This window comes from Tachyglossus aculeatus, chromosome X5 (assembly GCF_015852505.1).
Source record: "Tachyglossus aculeatus isolate mTacAcu1 chromosome X5, mTacAcu1.pri, whole genome shotgun sequence".
In the NCBI taxonomy this organism is placed as follows: domain Eukaryota; kingdom Metazoa; phylum Chordata; class Mammalia; order Monotremata; family Tachyglossidae; genus Tachyglossus; species Tachyglossus aculeatus.
Genome location: NC_052097.1, coordinates 11,236,818 through 11,261,062, shown reverse-complemented (window position 1 = coordinate 11,261,062; position 24,245 = coordinate 11,236,818). Strand labels below are relative to the sequence as shown.

The following is a 24,245-nucleotide window of genomic DNA, read 5'->3' as shown; positions in this document are numbered from 1 at the left end:
AAAGTCACACAGCTGACAATTGCCCGCTGTTGGGTAGGGACCGGCTCTATATGTTGCCAACCTGGACTTCCCAAGCGCTTAGTCCAGCGCTCTGCACACAGTAAGCGCTCAATAAATACGATTGAATGAACTGGCCGAGCCGGGATTTGAACCCATGACCTCTGACTCCAAAGCCCGGGCTCCTTCCCCTGAGCCACGCTGCTTCTCTACAAAAACACTTCCGATGGCATTTATTAAGCGCTTACTATGCGCAAAGCACCGTTCTAAGTGCTGGGGAGGTTACAAGGTGATCAGGCTGTCCCACCGGGGGCTCACGTTTAATCCCCATTTTCCAGATGAGGTCACTGGGGCCCAGAGAAGTGAAGTGACTTGCCCGAAGTCACCCAGCTGGCAAGTGGCGGAGCCAGGATTCGAACCCATGACCTCTGACTCCAAAGCCCGGGCTCTTTCCACTGAGCCACGCGGCTTCTCGTCATTTTTGTGATGACATCTCCACCGGGAGACCTTTCCCGACGAAGCCCTCTTGTCCCCGATTTCCTCTCCCTTCTGTGACCTTTGGGCACTTGGTATCTGCCCCGTCCTCAGCCCCACTGCCCTTATCGTCATCAATCGTATTTATTGAGCGCTTACTGTGTGCAGAGCACTGTACTAAGCGCTTGGGAAGTCCAAATTGGCAACATCTAGAGACAGTCCCTCCCCAACAGTGGGCTCACAGTCTAAAAGGGGGAGACGGAGAACAAAACCAAACACACTAACAAAATAAAATAAATAGAATAGATATGTACAAAACAAAACCAAACATACTAACAAAATCAAATAAATAGAATAGATATGTACAAGTAAAATATCTATGTGCCTGTATATTATAAATTATTTATATTAATGCCCGTCTTCTAGAATGCGAGCCCGTTGTTGGGTAGGGACTGTCTCTACCTGTTGCCGAACTGCTCTTCCCAAGCGCTTAGTACAGTGCTCTGCACACAGTAAGCGCTCGATAAATACGACTGAATGACTCTGTAAAATGAGGATTAAGACGGTGAGCCCCACAGGGGACCGGGACTGCATCCGACCGATGCCTGTTAGCTTATTTTGACGTCCGTCTCCCCGTTTTTAGACCGTGAGCCCACTGTGGGCAGGGACCGTCTCCCTTTGTTGCTGAACTGTACTTTCCAAGCGCTCGGTACAGTGCTCGGCCCATTGTAAGCGCTCAATAAATACGACCGTGAACGAATGAGAAGCAGCGGGGCTCCGTGGAAAGAGCCCGGGCTTTGGAGTCAGAGGTCACGGGTTCAAATCCTGCCTCCGCCAATTGTCAGCTGGGTGACTTTGGGCAAGTCAAGTCTTTTAGACTGTGAGCCCACTGTTGGGTAGGGACTGTCTCTATGTGTTGCCAATTTGTACTTCCCAAGCGCTTAGTACAGTGCTCTGCACATAGTAAGCGCTCAATAAATACGATTGATGATGATGATGATGAAGCCGCTTCACTTCTCTGGGCCTCAGTGACCTCATCTGTAAAACGGGGGGGTAAGACTGTGAGCCCCCACCCCCCCGTGGGACAACCTCATCACCTTGTATCCCCTCCCAGCGCTTAGAACAGTGCTTCGCACATAGTAAGCGCTTAACAGATGCCATTATCATTATTATGTATATATGCTTGTACATATTTATTACTCTATTTTATTTGTACATATTTATTTTACGTACAAATAAAATTTGTACATTTAATACAATTTGTACATTTAATAAAATTCGTATATTTTAATTTGTTAATATGTTTTGTTTTGTTCTCTGCCTCCCCCTTCTAGACTGTGAGCCCACTGTTGGGTAGGGACTGCCTCTATGTGTTGCCAATTTGTACTTCCCAAGCGCTTAGTACAGTGCTCTGCACATAGTAAGCGCTCAATAAATACGATTGATGATGATGATGATGAAGTCACTTCACTTCTCTGGGCCTCAGTGACCTCATCTGTAAAATGGGGGGGTAAGACTGTGAGCCCCACCGTGGGACAACCTCATCACCTTGTATCCCCCCCTGCGCTTAGAACAGTGCTTTGCACATAGTAAGCGCTTAACAGATGCCATTATCATTATTATGTATATATGCTTGTACATATTTATTACTCTATTTTATTTGTACATATTTATTTTACGTGCAAATAAAATTTGTACATTTAATACAATCTGTACATTTAATAAAATTCGTATATTTTAATTTGTTAATATGTTTTGTTTTGTTCTCTGCCTCCCCCTTCTAGACTGTGAGCCCACTGTTGGGTAGGGACTGTCTCTATGTGTTGCCAATTTGTACTTCCCAAGCGCTTAGTACAGTGCTCTGCACATAGTAAGCGCTCAATAAATACGACTGATGATGATGATGATGAAGCCACTTCACTTCTCTGGGCCTCAGTGACCTCATCTGTAAAACGGGGGGGTAAGACTGTGAGCCCACCTGTGGGACAACCTCATCACCTTGTACCCCCTCCCAGCGCTTAGAACAGTGCTTCGCACATAGTAAGCGCTTAACGGATGCCATTATCATTATTATTATGTATATATGCTTGTACATATTTATTACTCTATTTTATTTGTACATATTTATTATATGTACAAATAAAATTTGTACATTTAATAAAATTCGTATATTTTAATTTGTTAATATGTTTTGTTTTGTTCTCTGCCTCCCCCTTCTAGACTGTGAGCCCACTGTTGGGTAGGGACTGCCTCTATGTGTTGCCAATTTGTACTTCCCAAGCGCTTAGTACAGTGCTCTGCACATAGTAAGCGCTCAATAAATACGATTGATGATGATGATGATGATGAAGCCACTTCACTTCTCTGGGCCTCAGTGACCTCATCTGTAAAATGGGGGGGTAAGACTGTGAGCCCCACCGTGGGACAACCTCATCACCTTGTATCCCCCCCTGCGCTTAGAACAGTGCTTCGCACATAGTAAGCGCTTAACGGATGCCATTATCATTATTATTATGTATATATGTTTGTACATATTTATTACTCTATTTTATTTGTACATATTTATTTTACGTGCAAATACAATTTGTACATTTAATACAATTTGTACATTTAATAAAACTTGTGTATTTTAATTTGTTAATAATAATAATAATGGCATTTATTAAGCGCTTACTATGTGCAAAGCACTGTTCTAAGCGCTGAGCACTGTTCTAAGCGCTGGCACTGTTCTAAGCGCTGATACGTTTTGTTTTGTTGTCTGCCTCCCCCTTCTAGACTGTAAGCCCGCTGCCGGGTAGGGTCCGTCTCTCCGTGTTGCCGACTTGGACTTCCCAAGCGCTCAGTCCAGTGCTCCGCACGCAGTAAGCGCTCAATAAATACGACAACGAATGAATGAACGGATGATTACAACTTCGATCGGCCCCAGCGCTTCGTTCGGCGCTCGGCCCGTAGCAAACACCACGAGAAACAGAGCGGCGTCCTTACCCGGGATGGCCAGATTCCGGAGCGCGCTGAGCGCGGCGTGCTGTACGGTCACGTTCCCGTCTTCCACGTGGCGGTCGAGGAGGATCATAAGCCTTTGCACGATTCCGCTCTCCACCATGTGGATGCAGTTGCCGTCTGAGCGAGACGAGGAATTCGTTCCCTTCCATCCCCCCCCCCGCGCCGTCCCCGTCCTTGCCGGAAAGGCCTCATTCATTCATTCATCCATCCATCCATTCATTCATTGAGCGCTTACTGCGTGCGGAGCACTGCGCTAAGCGCTTGGGAAGTCCAAGTTGGCAACGTGTGGAGACGGTCCCTACCCAACGAAGGCCTCACACGAGGCCGGCGGCCGGCAGCGGACCTGGATTCCCGGCCTCCGGCCACCGTCCCGCCCCAATATCCCCCCCATCTTACCCCCTTCCCTTCCCCACAGCACCTGTATATACGTTTGTACATATGTATTAATCTATTTATTTATTTTACTTGTACATATCTATTCTATTTATTTTATTTTGTTAATATGTTAATATGCCCCTTCCTCCCTCTCCCCCTCATCCCCCTCTCCATCCCCCCATCTTACCTCCTTCCCTTCCCCACAGCACCTGTATATACGTTTGTACATATGTATTAATCTATTTATTTATTTTACTTGTACATATCTATTCTATTTATTTTATTTTGTTAATATGTTAATATGCCCCTTCCTCCCTCTCCCCCTCATCCCCCTCTCCATCCCCCCATCTTACCTCCTTCCCTTCCCCACAGCACCTGTATATACGTTTGTACATATTTATTAATCTATTTATTTTACTTGTACCTATCTATTCTATTTATTTTATTTTGTTAATATGTTAATATGCCCCTTCCTCCCTCTCCCCCTCATCCCCCTCTCCATCCCCCCATCTTACATCCTTCCCTTCCCCACAGCACCTGTATATATGTTTGTACATATTTATTACTCTATTTATTTTACTTGTACCTATCTATTCTATTTATTTTGTTAATATGTTAATATGCCCCTTCCTCCCTCTCCCCCTCATCCCCCTCTCCATCCCCCCATCTTACCTCCTTCCCTTCCCCACAGCACCTGTATATATGTTTGTACATATTTATTACTCTATTTATTTTACTTGTACCTATCTATTCTATTTATTTTATTTTGTTAATATGTTAATATGCCCCTTCCTCCCTCTCCCCCTCGTCCCCCTCTCCATCCCCCCCATCTTACCTCCTTCCCTTCCCCACAGCACCTGTATATATGTTTGTACATATTTATTACTCTATTTATTTTACTTGTACATATCTATTCTATTTATTTGATTTTGTTAGTATGCTTGGTTTGGTTCTCTGTCTCCCCCTTTTAGACTGTGAGCCCACTGTTGGGGAGGGACTGTCTCTAGATGTTGCCAATTTGGACTTCCCAAGCGCTCAGTACAGTGCTCTGCACATAGTAAGCGCTCAATAAATACGATTGATGATGATGATGAAATGGGGACACCGGGAATCGGTGGAGGGGCGACTAACGGGGGCGGCTCCAAAGAGCAAGGACCTGTGGTCATCTCCCATCACTCGATCCGTGACTTAATAGTATTTATTTGGTGTGTGTGGGGGGGTGGTATTTGTTAACCTCCCCAGCGCTTAGAACAGTGCTTTGCACATAGTAAGCGCTTAATAAATGCCATCATTATTAGTATTAAGGGCTTACCATGTGCGATTGACTGAATGAATGAATGAATTAATTAATGATGGCATTTATTAAGCGCTTACTATGTGCAAAGCACTGTTCTAAGCACTGGGGGAGATACAAGGTGATCAGATTGTCCCCCGGGGGGGGCTCACAGTCTTCATCCCCATTTTACAGATGAGGCAACTGAGGCCCAGAGAAGTGAAGTGACTGGCCCAAAGTCACCCAGCTGACAAGTGGCGGAGCCGGGATTTGAACCCATGACCTCGGACTCCCAAGCCCGGGCTCTTTCCATTGAGCCACGCTGCTTGAAAATGAAAATATGCCAGGCGCTGTACTAAGCGCTGGGGCTCTGTACTATGTGTTAGGGGGCTTGCTCTGGGGCAGAGCAGTGTACTTAGCGCTTGGGCGAATGTGGGAGATAGTGAGTACCTCAAGAAACCATTTTGGGTCCTCATGCCAATCACTGGTACTTGCAGAGCGCAGAGAAGCAGAGTGGTCTAGCGGGTAGAGCCGGGACTCAAAAGGTCTGGGTTCTAATCCCGGCTCCGCCACTTGTCTGCCGTGTGACCTTGGGCCAATCACGTCCCTCCTCTGGGCCTCAGTGGCCTCATCTGTAAATGGGGATTGATTGCGAGCCCCTGGAGGGACGGGGAATGGATCCAACCTAATTAGCTTGCATCTACCCCGGCGCGTAGTACAGTGCCTGGCACAGAGTAAGCGCCTAACAAATACCATAAAAACAAAAAACAGAGTACTGCTCTGCCCCTTAATAATAATAATAATGATAGCATTTATTAAGCGCTTACTATGTGCAAAGCACTGTTCTAAGCGCTGGAATAATAATGATGGCATTTGTTAAGCGCTATGTGCAGAGAGCACTGTTCTAAGCGCTGGGGGGAATACAAGGTGATCAAGTTGTCCCACATGGGGCTTACAGTCTTAATCCCCATTTTCCAGATGAGGGTACTGAGGCTCAGAGAAGTGAAGTGACTTGCCCAAGGTCACACAGCAGACATGTGGCGGAGCCGGAATTCGAACCCATGACCTCTGACTCCAAAGCCCTGGCTCTTTCCACCGAGCCACGCTGTCTGCTGTGTGACTTTGGGCAAGTCACTTAACTTCTCTGTGCCTCACTTACCTCGTCTGTCAAATGGGGATGGAGACCGGGAGCCCCCAGTGGGACAACCTGATCACCTTGTGACCACCCCAGCGCTTAGAACAGTGTTTTGCACATAGTAAGCGCTTAATGCCATCATCATCTTAGCGTTTGGGGATGCCAAAGTCAGAAAACACCCGTTGGTGGGTAGGGACCGTCTCTATATGTTGCCAACTTGGATTCCCCAAGCGCTTAGTACAGTGCTCTGCACACAGTAAGCGCTCAATAAATACGACTGAATGAAAACACACACACACACACACACACACACACATACATACATACATACATATATATATATATATATATATATATATATCTATCTATCTCCGGAGGCTGTCTCTGGATAGTCATCCCTGCGAGGTGCCCGGAGAGAGGGGCGATCCGAGGACAACTCTAGACTGGAAGTTCATTGTGGGCAGGGCTTTGTGGTTATGCCGTCCTCTCGGAAGCGCTCAGCCCAGTGCTCTGCACACGGTGAGCGCTCAATAAATACGACTGAATGAAAACACACACACACACACACACACACACACACATGCACATCTCCGGAGGCTGTCTCTGGATAGTCATCCCCCCGAGGTGCCCGGAGAGAGGGGCGATCCGAGGACAACCTCTAGACTGGAAGTTCATTGTGGGCAGGGGTTTGTGGTTATGCCGTCCTCTCGGAAGCGCTCAGCCCAGTGCTCTGCACACGGTGAGCGCTCAATAAATACGACTGAATGAAAACACACACACACACGCACATCTCCGGAGGCTGTCTCTGGACAGTCATCCCCCCGAGGTGCCCGGAGAGAGGGGCGATCCGAGGACAACCTCTAGACTGGAAGTTCATTGTGGGCAGGGCTTTGTGGTTATGCCGTCCTCTCCGAAGCGCTCAGCCCAGTGCTCTGCACACGGTGAGCGCTCAATAAATACGACTGGATGAAAACACACACACACACACACACACACACGCACATCTCCGGAGGCTGTCTCTGGACAGTCACCCCCACGAGGTGCCCAGAGAGAGGGGCGATCCGAGGACAACCTCTAGACTGGAAGTTCACTGTGGGCAGGGCTTTGTGGTTATGCCGTCCTCTCCGAAGCGCTCAGCCCAGTGCTCTGCACACGGTGAGCGCTCAATAAATACAACTGAATGAAAACACACACACACACGCACATCTCCGGAGGCTGTCTCTGGACAGTCATCCCCCCGAGGTGCCCGGAGAGAGGGGCGATCCGAGGACAACCTCTAGACTGGAAGTTCATTGTGGGCAGGGCTTTGTGGTTATGCCGTCCTCTCCGAAGCGCTCAGCCCAGTGCTCTGCACACGGTGAGCGCTCAATAAATACGACTGGATGAAAACACACACACACACACACACACACACGCACATCTCCGGAGGCTGTCTCTGGACAGTCACCCCCACGAGGTGCCCAGAGAGAGGGGCGATCCGAGGACAACCTCTAGACTGGAAGTTCACTGTGGGCAGGGCTTTGTGGTTATGCCGTCCTCTCCGAAGCGCTCAGCCCAGTGCTCTGCACACGGTGAGCGCTCAATAAATACGACTGAATGAAAACACACACACACACGCACATCTCCGGAGGCTGTCTCTGGACAGTCATCCCCCCGAGGTGCCCGGAGAGAGGGGCGATCCGAGGACAACCTCTAGACTGGAAGTTCATTGTGGGCAGGGCTTTGTGGTTATGCCGTCCTCTCCGAAGCGCTCAGCCCAGTGCTCTGCACACGGTGAGCGCTCAATAAATACGACTGGATGAAAACACACACACACACCCACACGCACGCACATCTCCGGAGGCTGTCTCTGGACAGTCATCCCCCCGAGGTGCCCGGAGAGAGGGGCGATCCGAGGACAACCTCTAGACTGGAAGTTCACTGTGGGCAGGGCTTTGTGGTTATGCCGTCCTCTCGGAAGCGCCCAGCCCAGTGCTCTGCACACGGTGAGCGCTCAATAAATACGACTGGATGAAAACACACACACACACACACACACACGCACATCTCCGGAGGCTGTCTCTGGACAGTCATCCCCACGAGGTGCCCGGAGAGAGGGGCGATCCGAGGACAACCTCTAGACTGGAAGTTCACTGTGGGCAGGGCTTTGTGGTTATGCCGTCCTCTCCGAAGCGCCCAGCCCAGTGCTCTGCACACGGTGAGCGCTCAATAAATACGACTGAATGAAAACACACACACACACACACGCACATCTCCGGAGGCTGTCTCTGGACAGTCACCCCCCCGAGGTGCCCGGAGAGAGGGGCGATCCGAGGACAACCTCTAGACTGGAAGTTCATTGTGGGCAGGGGTTTGTGGTTATGCCGTCCTCTCGGAAGCGCCCAGCCCAGTGCCCTGCACACGGTGAGCGCTCAATAAATCGGACCGGCTGAGCGGCGGGGCTCGGGGGGACGCTCCCTGGGTCCGGCGGGGAAGAGGCCGGACGCCGACGGGGAGGGAAGATGGCACCCGCGCCCACGGGCCTTACCGTTCCTGGCGAAGTTGGCGATGGCTAAGGCGCCCGCCAGCTGCAGCTGGTGGTTGTTGGAAGGGATCCAGGACAGAACCCTTTGGAAGACGCCGCCCTTACCGCCTTCGAACAACTTCTGCATGGACTCGTCTGCATGGGGGAGAACGGAGCCGAGGAGAAGCCGGTGAGAGACGCGCACCGTCCCCACCCTCCCAGCTCCCTCCCTGACTGCCATCTCCAACTGTGCTCCTTCCCCGCTGCTATAATAATAATAATAATAATGGCATTAATTAAGCGCTTACTACTCCCTGTTCTAAGCGCTGGGGAGGTCACAAGGTGATCAGGTTGTCCCACGGGGGGCTCACAGTCTTCATCCCCATTTTACAGATGAGGGAACTGAGGGCCAGAGTAGTTAAGTGGCTTGCCCAAGGTCACCCAGCTAAGTGGCAGAGCAGGGATTCGAACCCGTGACCTCTGACTCCCAAGCCCGGGCTCCTTCCACTGAGCCACACTGCCTCTCGGCGTGTACTTCACTCTGCTGCCCGGATCATTTGTCCGTAAAAAAGTTCGGGCCGTTATTTCCCAATTCCTCAGGAAAACCCGGGATCTTCCCATCCACCTCCGCATCAAAAAGAAATTCCTCACGGTCCATCCCCTGGCCCCCTCTTACCTCACCTCACTACACTCCCGCCCCAAACAGCGTGAGCAGCAGCGTGGCTCATTGGAAAGAGCCCGGGCTTTGGAGTCGGAGGTCACGGGTTCAAATCCCGCCTCCGCCAATTGTCAGCTGCGTGACTCTGGGCATTCATTCATCGTATTTTTTTTTTTTTTGAGCGCTTACTGTGTGCAGAGCACTGTACTGGGCGCTTGGGAAGTCCAAGTTGGCAACATCTAGAGACGGTCCCTACCCAACAGCGGGCTCACAGTCTAGAAGGGGGAGGCAGACAGCACAACAAAACATAGGAACAAAATAAAATAAATGGAATAAATAGGTACAAGTAAAATAAACAAGCTTGTTAAGCGCTTACTATGTGCCAAGCACTGTTCTAAGCGCTGAGCACTGCTCTGAGATACTACGATGATGATGATGGTGCTGTGAGCCCGCTGTTGGGTAGGGACCGTCTCTAGATGTTGCCCATTTGTGCTTCCCAAGTGCTTAGTACAGTGCTCACGGAAAGCGCTCAGTAAATACGATTGAATGAATGAATGGGCAAGTCACTTCACTTCTCTGGGCCTCACTTCCCTCATCTGGAGAATGGGGATTAAGACTGGGAGCCCCCTCAGTGGGACAACCTCATCACCTTGTAACCTCCCCGGCGCTTAGAACAGTGCTTTGCACATAGTAAGCGCTTAATAAATGCCACCACCATCATCATGAGAAGCAGCGTGGCTCAGCGGAAAGATCCCGGGCTTTGGAGTCAGAGGTCATGGGTTCAAATCCCGGCTCCGCCACTTGTCGCTGTGTGACTTCGGGCAAGTCACTTCACTTCTCTGAGCCTCAGTTACCTCATCTGTGAAATGGGGATGAAGACTGTGAGCCCTATGTGGGACAACCTGATCACCTTGTAACCCCTCCAGCGCTTAGAACAGTGCTTTGCACGTAGTAAGCGCTTAATAAATGCCATCATTATTATTATTATTATCATCACACGCATGCCCAAAGTCACACAGCTGAGAAGTGGCGGAGCCAGGATTTGAACCCACGACCCCGGACTCCCAAGCCCGCGCTCTTTCCACTGAGCCACGCGGCTTCTTTGACTGTCAGCCCCTTGTGGTATTGGATCTACCCCTGAATACAGTGCTCAGTGGCTCTGCACACAGTAAGCGCTCAATAAATACGTTTGATTGATTAATTGAGCCCACTGTTGGGTAGGGACCGTCTCGATATGTTGCCAACTTGTACTTCCCATGCGCTTAGTACAGTGCTCTGCACACAGTAAGCGCTCAATAAATACGACTGATTGATTGATTGATTAATGGACTGATCACGGCTCTTATCAGATCCCAGTCAGAACGACCTGGATTCTAAACCTGGCTCCCCGACGTGACCGCTCTGTGACCTTGGGCAGGTAATAATAATAATAATAATAGTAATTTTGGTATTTGTTAAGCGCTTACTATGTGCCAAGCACTGTTCTAAGCGCTGGGGGAGATACAAGGCAATCAGGTTGTCCCACGTGGGGCTCACCGTTTTAATCCCCGTTTTCCAGATGAGGGAACTGAGGCCCAGAGAAGTGAAGTGACTCGCCCAAAGTCACCCGGCTGATAAGTGGCGGAGCCGAGAAACTCACTTCGCTTCTCCGTGCCTCAGTTCCCTCATCCGTAAAACGGGCATTAAGACTGTGAGCCCCATGTGGGACGGGGACTTTATCCGTTTGTTGTAGTATTGTTAGACTGCACTCTCCCAGGTGCTTAGTACAGTGCTCGGCACACAGTAAGCGCTCAATAAATACGACTGATTGATTGATTGATTAATGGACTGATCACGGCTCTTATCAGATCCCAGTCAGAACAACCTGGATTCTAAGCCTGGCTCCCCGACGTGACCGCTGTGTGACCTTGGGCAGGAAATAATAATAATAATTTCGGTATTTGTTAAGCGCTTACTATGTGCCAAGCACTGTTCTAAGCGCTGGGGGACATACAAGGCAATCAGGTTGTCCCACGTGGGGCTCACCGTTTTAATCCCCGTTTTCCAGATGAGGGACTGAGGCCCAGAGAAGTGAAGTGACTCGCCCAAAGTCACCCGGCTGATAAGTGGCGGAGCCGGGAATCTCACTTCGCTTCTCCGTGCCTCAGTTCCCTCATCCGTAAAACGGGCATTAACACTGTGAGCCCCATGTGGGACGGGGACTTTATCCGTTTGTTGTAGTATTGTTAGACTGCACTCTCCCAGGTGCTTAGTACAGTGCTCTGCACACAGTAAGCGCTCAATAAATACGACATTGATTAATGGACTGATCACGGCTCTTATCAGATCCCAGTCAGAACGACCTGGATTCTAAACCTGGCTTCCCGACGTGACCGCTCTGTGACCTTGGGCAGGAAATAATAATAATAATTTTGGTATTTGTTAAGCGCTTACTATGTGCCAAGCACTGTTCTAAGCGCTGCGGGAGATACAAGGCAATCAGGTTGTCCCACGTGGGGCTCACCGTTTTAATCCCCGTTTTCCAGATGAGGGAACCGAGGCCCAGAGAAGTGAAGTGACTCGCCCAAAGTCACCCGGCTGATAAGCGGCGGAGCCGGGAATCTCACTTCGCTTCTCCGTGCCTCAGTTCCCTCATCTGTAAAACGGGCATTAAGACTGTGAGCCCCGTGTGGGACGGGGACTTTATCCGTTTATTCTGCACTCTCCCAAGTGCTTAGTACAGTGCTCGGCACATAAATGCTTAAAAAATATGACTGACAGACTGATGGGGACCGATTTGCTTGTCTCCACCCCAGCGCTCAGGACAGTGCCTGGCACACAGTAAGCGCTCGACAAATAGGACAATTATTACCGTTCCGGCTACTCTTACTAGCCCAGCCCACTCACCTCCAAGAAGCAGTAAAACCATGAGGTCAGAAGCGGTTTTGAGCTCCGCGACGTCGTCCTCTTTGTCGCTGTCCACCTTCTGCTGGACGGTGTCTAATAGACAGTCCACCAGGCCCGCTTCGACCAGCTGCAGCTTAATCACATCTGTACGGGCACACGGGGAAGAAACGTGAGCCGACGGGATGGGGGGGGTAAGGACCGTCTCTAGATGTTGCCAACTTGGACTTCCCAAGCGCTTCGTACAGTGCTCTGCGCACAGGAAGCGCTCAGTAAATACGATTGAATGAATGAGCGAATACTGGCATTTCACGTCCAGCACTGGCTTTGGAACCGCTAAGAGAAAAGACAAGAAGGGAGTTGCCCAGGGTGACGGAACGGACGGGTGGAAGAGCCGGGATTAGAACTCGGGTCCTTGGCCCATGTTCGATCCACTAGGCCGTGCTTTAGGGCTTTGGAGAAGCAGCGTGGCTCAGTGGAAAGAGCCCGGGCTTTGGAGTCAGAGGCCATGGGTTCAAATCCCGGCTCTGCCAGTCAGCTGTGGGACTTTGGGCAAGTCACTTCACTTCTCTGGGCCTCGGTGACCTCATCTGTAAAAATGGGGATGAAGACTGTGAGCCCCCCCGTGGGACAACCTGATCGCCTTGTAACCTCCCCAGAGCTTAGAACGGTGCTTTGCACGTAGTAAGCGCTTAACAAATGCCATCATTATTATTATTATTCTCTTTTAGACTGTGAGCCCACTGTTGGGTAGGGACTGTCTCTATGTGATGCCAATTTGTACTTCCCAAGCGCTTAGTACAGTGCTCTGCACATAGTAAGCGCTCAATAAATACGATTGATGATGGGCCTCAGTTACCTCATCTGTCAAATGAGGAATAAGGCTGTGAGCCCCCCATGGCACAACCTGATCACCTTGTACCCTCCCCAGCGCTTAGAACGGTGCTTTGCACATAGTAAGCGCTTAATAAATGCCATCATCATCATTATTATTATTATTATTCTTGTTATTTTCCTTGGTGAGCGAATCCCCAGGCTGCCTGCCCTGCGGGGGCCTTTGGGGAAGTGCTCGCCGCTCCCACTCCCTTCCCCCTCCTCTGCCCCGCAAGGGAAGCTTAGGGGGGAACGGACTGGCCCGACCTCCCTCACATCCAAGCCATGACCAAAACCTGCCAGTCTCAGCTCCGCAACATTGCCAAGATCCGCCCTTTCCTCTCCATCCCAACCGCTCCCCTGCTCGTTCAAGCTCTCATCCTATCCCGTCTGGACTGACTGCATCAGCCTTCTCTCTGATCTCCCATCCTCGTGTCTCTCTCCACTTCAATCCATACTTCATGCTGCTGCCCGGATTATCTTTGTCCAGAAACGCTCTGGGCATATCACTCCCCTCCTCAAAAATCTCCAGTGGCTCCCAATCAATCTGCGCATCAGGCAGAAACTCCTCACCCTGGGCTTCAAGGCTGTCCATCCATCCCCTCGCCCCTTCCTACCTCCCCTCCCTTCTCTCCTTCTCCATCCCAGCCCGCACCCTCCGCTCCTCCGCCGCTAATCTCCTCATCGTGCCTCGTCGTGAAATGGAGGAGGTGTCACTTGACGTAGCTGGCGATTTTCTACCTCTTCCAGTAGAGCGGCTGAGGAAAGACACGGTGAAGGAAAGGGCTACTGCGTTTCTCACCGTTTTCTGCCAAAGGAGCCAAAACTTCAAAAATCATCTCCTTCTTGTCGTGCTCGCCTTGCTTCTTGAACAGTTTTACCAGCTCCTCGGCAATGTTGGTGTACGCAAACTGCTCTTTGCTTGACTCTGCAAAATACGGAGGAGAGACGGTGGCTATCAAAGGCGAACCGAGCGGGCCAGATCAATCAATCAATCAATCAATCGCATTTATTGAGCGCTTACTGGGTGCAGAGCACTGGACTAAGTGCTTGGGAAGTACAAGTTGGCAACATATAGAGACGGTCCCTACCCAACAGTGGGCTCACAGTCTAAAAGGGGATGAACACTTACAATAATAATGATGATAACAGCGGTATTGGTTAAGCATTCGCCGTGTGCCGGCCACTGTACTGAGCGCTTAGTACAGGCAAATCGGGTTGGAGACGGTCCCTGTCCCACGTGGGGCTCAGAGTCAATCAATCAATCAATCAATTGTATTTATTGAGCACTTACTGTGTGCAGAGCACTGTGCTAAGCGCTTGGGAAGTACAAGTTGGCAACATATCATCATCATCAATCGTATTTATTGAGCGCTTACTATGTGCAGAGCACTGTACTAAGCGCTTGGGAAGTACAAGTTGGCAACATATAGAGACAGTCCCTACCCAACAGTGGGCTCACAGTCTAAAAGAGTCCCAACCCCCATTTTACAGATGAGGTCGCTGAGGCAGAGAGAAGTGAAGCGACTTGCCCAAAGTCACACATCAGCGTGGCTCGGTGGAAAGAGGCCGGGCTTGGGGAGGGTCATGGGTTCTAATCCCGGCTCCGCCACTTGTCAGCTGGGTGACTGTGGGCAAGTCACTTCACTTCTCTGGGCCTCAGTGACCTCATCTGTAAAATGGGGATTAATCAATCAATCAGTCGTATTTATTGAGTGCTTCCTGTGTGCAGAGCACTGTACTAAGCACTTGGGGAGTACAAGTTGGCAACATCTAGAGACGGTCCCTACCCAACAGTGGGCTCACAGTCTGAAAGGGGGAGACAGAGAACAAAACCAAACATGCTAACAAAATAAAATAAATAGAATAGATATGTACAAGTAAAATAGAGTAATAAATATGTACAGACATATATACATATATACAGGTATATATATATATATATATATACAGATTAAGACTGTGAACCCCCCATGGGACAACCTCATTGCCTTGTATCTACCCCAGTGCTTAGAACAGTGCTTGGCACATAGTAAGCGCTTAACAAATACCATTATTAGTATGGTTATCATGACATCAGACAAGTGGCGGAGCCAGGATTAGAGCTCACAAACTTTTGACTCCCAAGTTGTGCTCTATCCACTACTCCGTGCTGCTCCGCTGTGAGCCCTCTTTCGAGACAGAAACAAGCCACGTGGCTCAGTGGAAAGAGCCCGGGCTTTGGAGTCAGAGGTCACGGGTTCAAATCCCGGCTCCGCCCCTTCATCATCATCAGTCGTATTTATTGAGCGCTTACTATGTGCAGAGCACTGTACTAAGCGCTTGGGAAGTACAAATTGGCAACATCTAGAGACAGTCCCTACCCAACAGTGGGCTCACAGTCTCAAAGGGGGAGACAGAGAACAAAACCAAACATACTAACAAAATAAAATAAATAGAATAGATATGTACAAGTAAAATAAATAGATAAATAGAGTAATAAATATGTACAAACATATATACAGGTGCTGTGGGGAAGGGAAGGAGGTAAGATGGGGGGATGGAGGGGGGACGAGGGGGAGAGGAAGGAAGGGGCTTGTCAGCTGGGTGACTTTGGGCCAGTCACTTCACTTTTCTGTGCCTCGGTTCCCTCATCTGTAAAACGGGGATTAAGACTGCGAGCCCCCCGTGGGACGACCTGATCACCTTGTAACCTCCCCAGCGCTTAGAACAGTGCTTTTGTACATAGTAAGCGCTTAATAAATGCCATTATTATTATTATTATTATTATTAGACAGTTTCGGGCTCTTCACAATCTGAGCCCGCAAGGCCAACCTGAATGCGATTTGGGTTCCGTTGCCGATTCACCTCCTATTTTCCCCTCCTGGGGGTTAGAGAAAAGAAAGTCCCAACTCCCGACATCATTCCGGGTCCTTCGCGGAGCTGCTGGGCCACCTCGCCCTCTCCCCCCCATCCGTCTCCGTCTCCCGGCAACCAGGAATGACGCTGTCCTGCAATTCCCAAATACTGCCGCCTCCGCTTTGGAAATCGCAAACATCTGGAGCGGGCACGAGAATGCCGTTTCCTTACCCCCGTTTAAGAAAACTGAAGCCGAAACGGATCAGCAAAAGTGGCTTTTCCTCTTCAGAGGGGTCTCTGAATGCACAGGTGGCGTTTACTGTACCTGTCAGCTATGGTTCAGAATCAATCTATCAATGGTATTTGTTGAACGCCTGCCTAGTCATTCATTCACTCATTCAATCGTGCTTATTGAGCGCTTACTGTGTGCAGAACACTGTTCTAAGGTTTAACAAGTACCATCATTGTTATTATTAACACATGGGGCTTAATTATTATTAATAATAATAATAATCATCATCATCAATCGTATTTATTGAGCGCTTACTATGTGCAGAGCACTGTACTAAGCGCTTGGGAAGTACAAATTGGCAACATATAGAGACAGTCCCTACCCAACAGTGGGCTCACAGTCTAAAAGGGGGAGACAGAGAACAAAACCAAACATACCAACAAAATAAAATAAATAGAATAGATATGTACAAGTAAAATAAATAGAGTAATAAATATGTACAAACATATATACATAAATACAGGTGCTGTGGGGAAGGGAAAGAGGTGAGATGGGGGGGATGGAGAGGGGGACGAGGGGGAGAGGAAGGAAAGGGCTCAGTCTGGGAAGGCCTCCTGGAGGAGGAATAACAATGATGGTATTTGTTAAGCACTTACTATATGCAAAGCACTGTTCTAAGCGCTGGGGAGGTTACAAGGAGATCAGGTTGTCCCACGGGGAGCTCTCAGTTTTAATCCCCATTTTTACAGATGAGGTCACTGAGGCACAGAGAAGTGAAGTCACACAGCTGACAGTTGGTGGAGCCGGCATTTGAACCCATGACCTCTGACTCCGAAGCCTGGGCTCTTTCCACTGAGCCACGCTGGAGACCACTGCTAGAGCTGTCCACTCAATTCAAGAATACATTTCACCGGCACTGTCCCAAGGAATCCTTCCCTCTGGAAAAACCCCATCTCAAGTCTTAAGAAGTTTGTGAAAACAAAAGCCTGTTCTCCCACGTCACGGAGGGACAGCTACAGTGTAGACGGCAGAGCTGTTTCAACGGATTCTTCCCTGATTGTTCTGACTTTAGCTAATGCCGTCTCAAAATCCCTTTCTCTCCCACAATGGCAACGAGTCCCAAATAGCCCCGAGGAGCCCCGGAGCCCCGTGTTCTCGGGGAACGATTCTGTCAGAGGCTGGTGAACCTTCCTAGGAGATCCAAGGGTTGGAAGAAATCCTGTGAAGGAAGACCGTTCCTAGGAAAACCTCCCAATCCCATTCCATAGCACGCAATATCTCCATTATAATATGGCAGTTTAATGCGAAGAAAACACGAAGGCTATAGAAGCCGGATCTCGTCAAGTTGTCCGTTAAAGATGAGGAATGAAAAATGCCGCCAAACTCAATGTATGCTCTATTTATTTTATTTGTACATATTTACTATTCTATTTCTTTTGTTAATGATGCGCATCTAGCTTTATTTCTATTTATTCTGACGACTTGACACCTGTCCACCTGTTTTGTTTTGTCGTCTGTCTCCCCCCTTCTAGACTGTGAGCCCGTTGTTGGGTAGGGACCGTCTCTATATGTTGCCGACTTGTAGTTCCCAAACACTTAGTACAGTGCTCTGCACACAGTAAGCACTCAATAAATACGATTGATTGATTGTGAGCCCGTTGTTGGGGAGGGACCGTCTCTATGTGTTGCCAACTTGTACTTCCCAAGCGCTTAGTACAGTGCTCTGCACACAGTAAGCGCTCAATAAATACGATTGATTGATTGATTGTGAGCCCGTTGTTGGGTAGGGACCGTCTCTATGTGTTGCCGACCTGTACTTCCCAAGTGCTTAGTACAGTGCTGTGCACACAGTAAGCGCTCAATAAATACGATTGATTGATTGTGAGCCCGTTGTTGGGTAGGGACCGTCTCTATGTGTTGCCGACCTGTACTTCCCAAGCGCTTAGTACAGTGCTCTGCACACAGTAAGCGCTCAATAAATACGACTGAATGAACGAATGAACTTTCTCAGACATGAGCAAATCACCCACACCCCACAGCAAAACGCTAAACTCATTGAGGGTGGGGAATGTGTCTGTTAAAGTATAATATCATACTCTCCCAAGTGCTTAGTACGCTGCTCGGCACCCAGTAAGCGCTCAATAAATACCACTGATTACTCGATGGACGGATAAATTGCGCCGACGACATCTTTTCACCCCGCGGCTCAGGACTTACCGAGTTCCGCTAAATTGCCAAAAGCAACGAGGCACATTTCCGTGAGGGCGGAGTTCTGGTAATGGACGCCCAATAATTTCACTAACGTCGGAATGACGCCCATATTGATGAGCTGAGCCTGCAAGGAATCTGCAAAAGAGAAAAGACCAGTGTAGGATCAGGGTGAGCGGCCGCCCAAACCGCCAACGGCGGTTTCGACAAAGCGCCGGGGCGGTCAGTGGGTCACCTCCGGCAAAAATGGAGAGTTTCCTCGTTTTTTGGTGTTTTTTTTTAAGGATCCGATTCTGTCTAATCTACCAAAACGTCACCCTGCCTCGGTTTCCCCCAGTGACCAACGGAGCCAAAAGACCAAAACGGTTCGCCCGCTGCACCTCACGGGCCAAGCTACGGCACAGTCTGAGGAACGAGGGGGCTTTGAAAGAGCTGAAAGATTATTTCAGGAGGCGTCATGAATAAACACGCATGGACGCGAGAGAGGGTGGAGGAGCCGTATGGTGATACGGGAAATCAAGGAGACGCTGAAAAGCTTAAGAAAAAAAGCAGGTTTAGACAAAAAAAAGAACAGGAAAAGGACAGTTTCCGTGACCTCCTGACGAATGGAAAAGATGAAGAAGTCATTGTTCCTATGGGTCTGGCTGAAGAAGGCCATTTCCTGCGACTGTTTAGACACCCTGCTTGAAAAGAAAGTGGTTTATTTGCCAGCACTGCTCCCCGGAATACTTCCCACATTACCAAGAGCGTTAAATAATAATGATGGCATTTGTTAAGTGCTTACTATGTGCAAAGCGCTGTTCTAAGCGCTGCGGGGGTGGGGGGGGGGGGATACAGTGAGATCAAGCTGTCCCCCGTGGGGCTCACAGTCTTAATCCCCATTTTTACAGATGAGGTCACTGAGGCTCAGAGAAGCGAAGTGACTTGCCCAAGGTCACACAGCAGACTTGTGGCGGAGCAGGATTCGAACCCATGACCCCCGACTCCAAAGCCCGGGCTCTTTCCACTGAGCCGCGCTGTTAAATGTCTGGGGTGGCAGAGGGAGAGAGATACAAGCATCCTAGGAGGCGGAAAGGCAGGTAAGCAGAGATGGGCTCAGCAAGCAGTGTGGCCTAGCGGATAGAGCCCGGGCCTGGAATTCAGAAGGACCTGGGTTCTAATCCCCCCTCTCCCACGTTTGTCTGCTGAGTGACTCTGGACAGCTCACTTCACTGAGCCTCAGTTTCCTCACCTGTCAAAATGGGGATTAAGACGGTGAGCCCCGAGCGGGACGTGGACTGTGTCCAACCTGATTAACTTGTATTCATTCACGCAATCGTATTTATTGAGTGCTTACTGCACTAAGTGCTTGTATCCACCCTAGCGTTTAGTACACTGCCTGGCGCATGGTAAGCACTTAACAAGCACTGTATATATGTTTGTGCATATTTATTACTCTATTTATTTTACTTGTACATATCTATTCTATTTATTTCATTTTGTTAGTATGTTTGGTTTTGCTCTCGGTCTCCCCGTTTTAGACTGTGAGCCCACTGTTGGGTAGGGACTGTCTCTATATGTTGCCAACTTGGACTTCCCAAGCGCTTAGTACAGTGTTCTGCACACATTAAGCGCTCAATAAATACGATTGATTGATTGATTGATTAACAAATACCACGGGGCCTTTTTTTCTAGACAATGAACGGGTTTCCGAGGGTAAGCATTGGCCCCATTCCAACCAGGGCCAGGGTGGACACTCCTCTGCCCGAGAGAAGGAAGCGAGAGGTGCTGGGTTTTAATCCTGGCTCCGCCACTTGCCTGCTAGGCGATCTTGGGCCGGTCACAACTTAATAACATAGTAATAATAATGATGGCATTTATTAAGCGCTTACCACGTGCACTGTTCTAAGTGCTGGGGAGGTTACAAAGGAGATCAGGTTGTCCCACGGGGGGCTCACAGTCTTCATCCCCATTTTACAGATGAGGGAACTGAGGCCCAGAGAAGTCAAGTAGCGTGGCTCAGTGGAAAGAACCCGGGCTTTGGAGTCAGAGGTCATGGGTTCAAATCCCAACTCCGCCAATAATAATAATAATAATGATGGCATTTATTAAGCGCTTACTATGTGCAAAGCAGTGTTCTAAGCACTGGGGAGGTTACAAGGTGATCAGGTTGTCCCACGGGGTGCTCACAGTTTTAATCTCCATTTTACAGATGAGGTAACTGAGCCCCAGAGAAGTGAAGTGACTTGCCCAAAGTCACACAACTGACTTTTGGCAGAGCCGGGATTTGAACCCATGACCTCTGACTCCAAAGCCTGTGCTCTTTCCACTGAGCCACACTCTTAATTGTCAGCTGGGTGACTTTGACTCCAAAGCCCGGGCTCTTTCAGAGCAGCAGCGTGGCTCAGTGGAAAGAGCATGGGCTTCGGAGTCAGAGGTCATGGGTTCAAATCCCGGCTTCACCAGTTGTCAGCTGTGTGACTTTGGGCAAGTCACTTAACTTCTCTGTGCCTCAGTTACCTCCTCTGTAAAATGGGGATTGACTATGAGCCCCACGAGGGACAACCTGATCACCTTGTACCTCCCCAGCGTTAGAACAGGGCTTTGCACAGAGTAAGTGCTTAATAAATGCCATTATTATTTCCACTGAGCCACGCTGCTTCCACCATGAGAAGCAGTGTGGCCTAGTGGCTAGAGCCTGGGCCCGGGAGCCAGAAGGACCTGGGTTCTAATCCCGCCTCTGCCACTCGTCTGCTGGGTGATCTTGGGCAAGTCGCCTCACTTCTCTCATCTGTAAAATGGGGATTAAGGCTGTGGGCCCCACGTGGGACGGCGACTGTGTCCAACCTGATTAGCTTGTATCTACCCCAGCGCTTAATATAGTGCCTGGCACATAACGCTTAACAAATACACTTTTTTAAAAAAGTGGGTCATCAAGCTGCCCAGGAATTATACTAATTTGCTCTACTCTACTTGTAGGCTAAGCATACTAATTCTAGGTTTAAAAATTAGGCTGCTATGTATTAAGTTATTTATTCATTCAATCGTATTTATTGAGCGCTTACTGTGTGCAGAGCACTGTAGTAAGCGCTTGGGAAGTACAGTGGACACACACGCGTTTATATTCTTAATCAAATGCGTGAAAAAAAATCCAACCAAAACTCAGCCATGATTCAAATGAAGCCCCCCTAAGTGCGGGAAAGAAAACAAGCAAAAATGCCAGGAAAGGTCTCAACAGACCACGTGATTACAACGAGGAATCAATCAATTGTATTTATCGAGCGCTTACTGTGTGCAGAGCACTGTACTAAGCGCTTGGGAAGTCCAAGTTGGCAACATATAGAGACGGTCCCTACCCAACAGTGGGCTTACAGTCTGAAAGACTGAGGAATGCCCCAGATTTCCCAATATGCTCTTAATTTCAAAACAGACATTTTTGGGGAAGTGACTATGAATTAGCCCACATACTTAACTCCAATCAATCGAAGATATGTTTGGAGCGCTTACTGTATGCAGAGCACTGTACTAAGCACTTTGGGAGAGGAGTGCATTACAACAGAGCCGGCCCACCCTGCTGCGTTGATTGGGCTTTTTAAGATTCAGGGGAGGCCGGTATCGTATTTTCAAGAGTCCAAATCATCCGAAGATGATGTCTTGGACGTTTTTATAAATCAATACGGCTGCCACGTGTGTGTATTTCTCCTTGTAAATTACGTAGCTGCATATCTACACCTCCACAAACTTTTCCTGAAACGTCTACAGGACTGGAATCTTCCCTGCAGCGGCTAAACATGGAGTCTTGGACAGAAACTGCCAGTATTTCCACAGGTCTCAGGAGTGGAATTTAACCCTCGTAAAAATGTGTTTTCCCTACAAAGAAAATATTGCAGGGAGAGGGTCCTTGCTGAGAGGAAATACCCCCTCCTCCCCAGCCCCCCCGCCTTACCTCCTTTCCCTCCCCACAGCACCTGGATATCTATATTATTATATAATATATTATATAATATGCTAGTTAAATAAATATAATATATTATATACTAATATTTAATAATATTTAAATAAATACATAGAGTAATAAATACGTACAAACATATAATCTACGTATACGTTTATATACATTTATGTATAGATCATCATCAATCGGATTTATTGAGCGCTTACTGTGTGCAGAGCACTGTACTAAGCGCTTGGGAAGTACAAATTGGCAACGTATAGAGACAGTCCCTACCCAACAGTGGGCTCACAGTCTAAAATAAGTCTAAAATGTATAGATGTACATATATACATATATATACATGTGTATATACGTTTGTACATATTTATTACTCTATTTATTTAAATATTAAATATTGTTATATAATAATGCTTACACACATTCATGCTTATCTTTGTACATATTTATTACTCTATTTATTTATTTTACTTATACATATTTATTCTATTTATTTTATTTTGTTAATATGTTTTGTTGTCTGTCTCCCCCTTCTAGACTGTGAGCCCACTGTTGGGTAGGGACCATCTCTATATGTTGCCAACTTGGACTTCCCAAGCGCTTAGTACAGTGTTCTGCACACAGTAAGTGCTCAATAAATATGATTGAATGAATGAATGAATGAATGAAATGGGAGACTCGGGTTAAAACATACAAGCGTGACTAAGTGAATCCAGATTTTCTTTTTCAATTTTGAAATTATACTTCAAAGGGCAAAATGCTACTTGGCTCGGTGGAAAGAGCCCGGGCTTTGGAGTCCGAGGTCATGGGTTCAAATCCCGGCTCCGCCACTCGTCAGCTGTGTGACTTGGGGCAAGTCACTTCACTTCATCATCAGTCGTATTTATTGAGCGCTTACTATGTGCGGAGCACTGTACTAAGCGCTTGGGAAGTACAAATTGGCAACATATAGAGACAGTCCCTACCCAACAGTGGGCTCACAGTCTAAAAGACTTCACTTCACTGGGCCTCAGTTCCCTCATCTGGAAAATGGGGATGAAGACTGTGAGCCCCGCTGTGGGACAACCTGATCACCTTGTAACCTCCCCAGCGCTTAGAACAGTGCTTTTGCACGTAGTAAGCGCTTAATAAATGCCATCATTATTATTATTATTATTGTGAGGGTGAGTTCCCTGCATTCAACAGAATTCTCCCCCTGGCCCCTTTATAAGGGTAATAATTAGGGGATTTGCTAACACCTATTGTGTGCTAAACGCTGAGATAAGTACATGTTTATGAGCTAAAGAATTAAAGAACTCAGATGAAAGAACAGTATTAGCAGTGAGGTCAGAAGGACACTTTAACTTGGCTAACTGCTCAAATCGACCAGAAAACCCAGGAGGATTGTTAGAAAAGAATTCCTTCTTTCTACTGCTAAGGTTTTTTCATGGTTTCACAATCCTAAAAGCTGAGATAAGTACATGTTTATGAGCTCAGGCTAAAGAATTAAAGAACTCAGATGAAAGAACAGTATTAGCAGTGAGGTCAGAAGGACACTCTAACTTGGCTATTTGGTCAAATCGACCAGAAAACCCAGCAGGATTGTTAGAAAAGTATTCCTTCTTCCTAATGCTAAGGCTTTTTCATGGTTTCACAATCCTTCTCTCCATAATAATAATAATAATAATAATAAAACCATATTATAATAAGTATAATAAGTATATAATTATTATTAGGGTATTTGTTAAGCACTTACTCTGTGCAAAGCACTGTTCTAAGCGCTGGGGAGGTTGCAAGGTGATCAGGTTGGCCCACCGGGGTGGGCTCACAGTTTTAATCCCCATTTGACAGATGAGGGAACTGAGGCCCAGAGAAGTGCAGCG

The 24,245-nt window shown here is 48.2% G+C and overlaps 1 protein-coding gene across 2 annotated transcripts in view; it reads right to left on the bottom strand.

The window, feature by feature from the left end:
• RAP1GDS1 (Rap1 GTPase-GDP dissociation stimulator 1) overlaps positions 1 to 24,245 on the bottom strand; it is a 108,064-nt gene that overhangs the window by 14,250 nt on the left and 69,569 nt on the right. For both annotated transcript variants that reach the window (XM_038769171.1, XM_038769172.1), the window contains 5 exons: positions 18,462 to 18,590; positions 13,977 to 14,102; positions 12,305 to 12,448; positions 8,785 to 8,916; positions 3,457 to 3,591 (listed from right to left, as the gene is read on the bottom strand). In XM_038769171.1, the coding sequence (XP_038625099.1) occupies positions 3,457 to 3,591; positions 8,785 to 8,916; positions 12,305 to 12,448; positions 13,977 to 14,102; positions 18,462 to 18,590 (666 nt within the window). The remainder of the gene's footprint in view (positions 1 to 3,456; positions 3,592 to 8,784; positions 8,917 to 12,304; positions 12,449 to 13,976; positions 14,103 to 18,461; positions 18,591 to 24,245) is intronic.